General features: G+C 37.7%; 1 protein-coding gene across 1 annotated transcript in view; it reads left to right on the forward strand.

Annotated features, from left to right (window-relative positions):
• Positions 1 to 5,413, forward strand: part of LOC138663940 (zinc finger protein 157-like) — an 84,919-nt gene extending 79,506 nt beyond the window's left edge. Inside the window, exon 11 of the mRNA XM_069750314.1 lies at positions 3,780 to 5,413. Coding sequence (XP_069606415.1) covers positions 3,780 to 4,885 — 1,106 coding nt within the window. The 3' untranslated portion in view covers positions 4,886 to 5,413. The remainder of the gene's footprint in view (positions 1 to 3,779) is intronic.
• The last annotated feature ends 1,356 nt before the right edge of the window (positions 5,414 to 6,769 follow it).

Below are 6,769 nucleotides of genomic sequence, written 5' to 3' on the forward strand. Positions count from 1 at the left end.
ATCTATAGGGTATTGTCAAGAGGAAGATGAGAGATACCAGACCCAACAATGCAGACAAGCTGAAGGCTGCTATCAAAACAACCTGGGCTTCCATAACACCTCAGCAGTGACACAGGCTGATCATCTCCATGCCATGCTGCATTGATGCAGTAATTGCTGCAAAAGCCACCCCGACCAAATATTGAGTGCATTTACTGAACATTTCAGTAGGCCAACATTTCGGATTTTAAAAATGATTTTTCAAGCTGGTGTTAAAAAGTATTCTAATTTACTGAGATAATGACTTTTGTGTTTTCATTGGCTGTAAACCACAATCCACATTAACAGAAATAAACACTTGAATAGATCAGTGTTTGTACTGTATATACTCTATATAATATGAGTTTCACTTTTTGTATTGAAGAACTGAAATAAACTAACTTTTTGATGATATTCTAATTTTGTGAGAAACACTTGTATATGTATCAATATGCATTAATATGATTTATTACAATAATGCATATATAGAATAATAAGTACTATTAGATCTATCACTATTGAAGAAATAGAATCAAATACATACCAGTTTAGCAGTATAGGCACTAATGGATTCCTAGGTGAAATAAATAATTGCAGTCAGATATACAGTCATGGTCAAAAGTGTTGGCACACTTGGAATTGTTTCAGAAAATGATGTACTTATCCCAGAAAATTATAACAATCTTACATGTTTTGTTATTCACATGTTTATTTCCTTTGTGTATATTACAACAACACGAAAAACAAGAAAAAAGGCAAATTGGATATAATTTTCACACAATACCCTAAAAATGAGCCTGACAAAATTGTTGGTACCTTTACAAAATTGTGGATTTGGGGATGTGTTACTGTCTCTGGCACTGGGTTCCTTGACTGTGTGCAAGGCATCATGAAATCAGAAGATTACCAAAGGATTTTGAGTTAAAATAGCAACTCCAAAAGACCTAATCATGTATAAGTAAAGTAATAAAAAACAAAAAATTAAAAATAGATGTAATATGACAATTAAATTAAAAAAATATATAAATTTAAAGAATACCAGAAAGCTCTGATCTGATCATCTGTCATGAGCCTCTAACAGCCGCTGATGGATCCGAGATCCACCTCGTGGCCGGCCTTCATAGGAGATCGTGATTTCTCCTATCCATAGCAGTGCTGAATCCCTGCTATGTGTAGCACAGGCGATCGGATAATCGCAACTCCAAGTCTCCTAAGGGAACTACTGAAGCCAGTAAAAAGATGCAAAAATTGTTTTTTTACAAAAAATAAAAAACAAAAGTTCAAATCGCCTCCCTGAAAACAAAAGAAAAAAATGCATATTTGATATCGCTGCTTTCAGAAATGTCCGCTCTCTCAAAATATAAAGTAAATTAATCCGATCTGTAAATGGCCTAACGAGAATAAAATCTAAACGCCTGAATTACTTTTTTTTGGGCCACTGCAACATTGCAATAATAGGCAATAAAAACATTGTATCTATCCGAAAATTGTATCAATAAAAACGTTAGCTTGGAGAGCAAAAAATAATCCCCTACCTAGAGCCAAATCCAAAAAATGGAAAAACTACGGGTCTCAGAAAATGGCAACATAAGCTATTTTTTTCACTACTTAAATAAAAAAGAACCCAAACATGTTTGGTATTTACAGTACATACTCATAGTGACCTAAGTAATCATATTGCCAGGTAAGTTTTAGCATTTAGTGAACATGGTAAATAAAAAAACAAAACAGAAATGTGGAATTGCACTTTTTTTTTGCAATGTCATCGCAATTGGAATTCGTTTGCCCGTTCTCCAGTACGATATATTATAAACAATAGGTTAATTTAAATGTACAACTCGTCCCACAAAAAAAAAGCCCTCAAACGGCTATATTGACAGAAAAATAAAAATATATAGCTCTGGGAAGAAAGAGAGGAAAAAACTAAGTCTCAACAAAACGAAAGATCATGAAAGGGGTTAAAAAAGGTTTTTAACATGCTAACTTTTTTAAAATTCCTTTATTTTTAAGAATAGGTATGTGATTTGGAGTGGGTTTATGAAACCCACTCCAAATCACACACCTATTCCTAAAAATAAAGGAATTTTAAAAGTTAGCATATTTGTTATCCCCATCATGGTGTTGATTAACCCTGTAAGGTAAACAATACAACCACTTTTTTTTATTTTTTACAAACTTTTGAATTTTGATAAGCCACTACACCACCAGCTTAACAAAGGGGAATAACAAGATGGCAATGGAGGCAAGAATGGAGGTTTTTCCTCTTCAACAATGATTCCAGTTTTTGTCTTGAATGCAACGATAACCAGAGACTGGTCTGGAGACTACGGAGACCATGCAATGAAGAAGCCTTAACGAGGGAATGTCACACTAGTCCTACCCCCATGATTACAGTGTGAGGTGACATAATGTACAGTATCCTGCCCTCTCTAAAATCTAAAATTCCCCCCATGTACACTAACAGCTAGGAATTGCAGTGGTGTGGCCAGTTCTCCAAAGTATCACAGGAGTTTTTCCACACACATGACAATCCTGGCTGCATATTGCTTGTGGTACTGTGAGCTGCCAGTGCTGTTTAAACATGCCCTCGTGTTTTGCAACGTCTCTGGACTTCTCTGCCATTGACTATGTCTGAGACATCATTGGTTGACAATTGCAAATTGAGCTGCCAGCAGCAGATCTTGAGGATTTTCTTGCCCAAGTGCATTCAGTGCGGCAGAACATTCCTAGTGATGAGCGAATATTCTCATTACTCGAGATTTCTCGAGCACTCTCAACGGTTGCCTGGTTGCTAGGGAATCCCCACATGTACTTATGCTGGCTAACAGATGTAAATCATTCAGCTGCGGCAAGAAAAACTAAATCTGCAAGCACTAAAAAAATACTCAGAGGACCCCTGAGCATGCTCGAGAAATCTAGAGTAACGAGTATATTCGCTCATCACTATTAAAAACCTCATTGATAACAACCAAAGCGTGTAAGTGCATTTTTAAACAAGCCACTCATGCTTGATACTGAAAGGATAGAGATGTTTTTATGTTTTGTTTCCATTTTTTATTATTTCCAAATTACTAACATGTATTTTGAGCCTGTGATTTCCATAACTTCACAACTTTCCTTCTGGGTGTTACAATTTCAATATTGAGGAGTGTGATAAATGCGGCGTATCGTGGTACGTCTCTCCCACTGCTCCCAAGGTTTAGCATTGCCTGCCAGACTGACACCAAGTCAATAGCACATCAACCAATCAGTAAGCAGATTAGTTGCCAAGCTGTCAATGTCATCGTTGCAGCCAATGCCAGACATGCGGAGCAGTGTCAGAGATTCACCAGTGGACCCCTAGAAGGTGAGTCCAACGCAGATAGTTTTTTTTATTTTGAAGCCAAGTGCAGTGATGGACATATTTTATTTGAAAGGCAACAACCTCTTCAATGGTATTGGTCAGTTGTTCTGTCATGATTATGCTTACCAGCAAGGTTGTGCAAACTGTGGAAAGCCGGTGATGGCCGAAACAGGCTGTGAATAAGGACTGCCTGGTAGTTAGGCATGCAGGGACTCCCTAGGAAACAGGAATTAGTCGTTGACTGGTATTTTACAGTTTATGAAGTTAAAAAATAATCTAGGTCATGCACAGATGTGATGCAGATGGACGTATAAGCATGGGATGAGTCAGGAAGCTGTTCAGGAGCAACCCATGATCAATTTTTAGCAATGATTCAATGTCTATTGAAAAATAAATATACATTTTATTTTCTTGGCAGTTAACTGGAACGTGATCTCAGAGAAATACCTGATATTTTCAGATTTTAATGCAAATGATCCTAGTATCACACATGATACTTTTGAAGAGCATCCCATTACACCAGACATACCTCTACTCCTTGTTAAGAAAAAGAAATATAACAAAAGGGATGGTGAACATCCAAGACCACATACAAGAAAGAAGACATTTTCATGTTCGGAATGTGGGAAATGTTGTATATCGAAATCTGATCTTACTAAACATCAAAGAATTCACACAAGGGAGAAGCCATTTTCATGCTCGGAATGTGAAAAAAGTTTTTCTGACAAATCATGTCTTGCTCGGCATCAGAAAATACACACAAGGGAGAAGCCATTTTCATGTTCAGAATGTGGTAAATGTTTTAATCGGAAGACAAATCTTGCTAAACATCTGTATATTCACACAGGGGAGAAGCCATTTTCATGCTCAGAATGTGAAAAAGGTTTTTCTGACAAATCAGCTCTTGCTCAGCATCAGAAAATTCACACAGGGGAAAAGCCATTTTCATGCTCGGAATGTGGGAAATGTTGCATAACGAAATCTAATCTAACTAAACATCAGAGAGTTCACACAGGGGAGAAGCCATTTTCATGCTCAGAATGTGAAAAAAGTTTTTCTTACAAATCATCTCTTGCTCAGCATCAGAAAATTCACACAGGAGAAAAGCCGTTTTCATGCGCAGAATGTGGGAAATGTTGCATAACGAAATCTGATCTAACTAAACATCTGAGAATTCACACAGGGGAGAAGCCATTTTCATGCTCAGAATGTGAAAAAAGTTTTTCTGACAAATCATCTCTTGCTCAGCATCAGAAAATTCACACAGGAGAGAAGCCATTTTCATGCTCAGAATGTGGGAAATGTTTTACAGGGAAAACAAATCTTGTCATACATCAAAGATTTCACACAGGGGAGAAGCCATTTTCATGTTTAGAATGTGGGAAATGTTTTAGAGATAAATCACATCTTGTTAGACATCACAGATGTCATACAGGGGAGACACAATTTATATGTTCAGAATGTGGAAAATGTTATAAACTGAAAGCAAATCTTGCTACACATTTGAAAATTCACACAGGGTAGAATGTTTAGAATGTGGGAATGCTGGTCTTCAAAATTTCATCATAAGACAATTCACACAGGGGAGCAACCATTTTCATGTTCGGTATGTGGAAAATGTTTTCAACAGAAAAAAAACTCTTACTAGACATCTGAGAAATCGTGCTACTCATTTGAAAATTCACACAATAGAGAAGCTATTTTTCTAATGAGAATATGGGAAATGTTTTTACAAACACATCAAATCTAGTTTAGATACACTGGAGAAGTCACGCAGGGGAGAAGTAATTTTCATGTTCAAAATCTGGGGAAAATTTTCTTACATGTTTATTTTTTTACTCAGAAAAACCACACGGGTAGGTAGACACTTTCTTTTAAATAATTTACTTGGCAACTTGTATAAGTGATAGTCAATGTAATTTCACATGTCGTTATATAAGAGAAATGGAAAACAATTTAAAGCACTAAATTATGACTAATAAATGTAAGAAATTACCAATAAACATCTGTTATCAAAAAGCAAACAATGAAAATAAAGCATCTATAAACTGATTAGTGCACGTTATTAGAGACACCCATCTATTAGCACATTGGACTGGCCTTTCTAAGTGCAGCAATTTCTTGTCACAAAAATTTTAAATGTAGGAATATTGGCTCATGCAGGCTGGATGTCTTCTTGCAAGTGTGGCAAAAGATTGAATCTTTGTTTACTTCATTCAATTCTAATTCAGACATCAGTGATTTTATTTGCAAAAAAGGGTCACTTGTGGGGGGTTTCTGCTCTTTAGGCACATCAGGGACTCTCCAAACCAGACATGGCATCCGCTATTGATTCCAACAGATTTTGCATTCAAAAAGTCAAATGACTGTATTTCCTTTCCGAGTCCTGCCGTGCGCCCAGACAGTAGTTTTCCTCCACATATTGGGTATCTGCGTACTCAGGACAAATTGTATGGTGATTTCTCCTGTTACCCTTGTGAAAATAACAAAAAATTGGGACTAAAAGAACATTTTTGTAGGAAAAATTAGATTTTTGCTTTTTTAAGACTCAACATAATAGACTTCATTGAAGCACCTGGGGGTTCAGAGGCTCTCTAAATGTGACATGGCAACCGCTAATGATTCCAGCAAATTTTTCACCTTTCACTTTGAGCCCTGCTGTGCTCTGAAACAATAATTTTACCCCACAACATTATAAACTTCTGTAAAGCACCTGGGGGTTCAGGGTGCTTATCACACATATCGATAAATTCCCTGAAGGGTCTAGTTTCCAAATTGGGGTCACTTGTGAGTGGTTTCCACTGTTTAGGCACGTTATGGATGCTCCAATCGTGACATGGTGTCCGCTAATTATTCCAGCAAATTTTTTACTTTAAAAAGTCAAATGGCGCTCCTTCTCTTTCAAAATCTGCAGTCTGCTGAAACTCAAGAGAAATTGCACAACAAATTTTGGAACCCATTTTTTTGTTACCCTTGCAAAAACAAAAAAATTGGGTTTAAAATAAAATTTTGGTGAAAAAAAGTTAAATGTTCATTTTTTCCCTCCTCCCATGACAGCACCACCTCAGAGAGGGTATCCGCCCACCAGGACAGGAAACCTACTGACTAAAAAGATGGTACCTCAGCATCTGTTCGGTGGCCTGTCCTCGTGGGAACCTGCAGAATGAAGCTGTACACTTACCTGGATGAGGTAACGCCGACCGGGAGATTGGTGCAGGACTGTACAGGCTGACAATTCTTGTGCAAATGTCTCCTAGCCAACACAGATCCCTTGTCTGTGCGTGCTAGGGGGGTTGCGGGAGCGCTCCAGTGATGTGCGCCGGGATGCGCTTCTGGGTATGCGCACAGCCGGGGATGCTGGTGGAAGCCGGGGTGGCCTGGAGCCGATTGCACTGGAAAGTGAGGCTG

The sequence above is a fragment of the Ranitomeya imitator genome, chromosome 2, assembly GCF_032444005.1.
Source record: "Ranitomeya imitator isolate aRanImi1 chromosome 2, aRanImi1.pri, whole genome shotgun sequence".
NCBI lineage: Eukaryota > Metazoa > Chordata > Amphibia > Anura > Dendrobatidae > Ranitomeya > Ranitomeya imitator.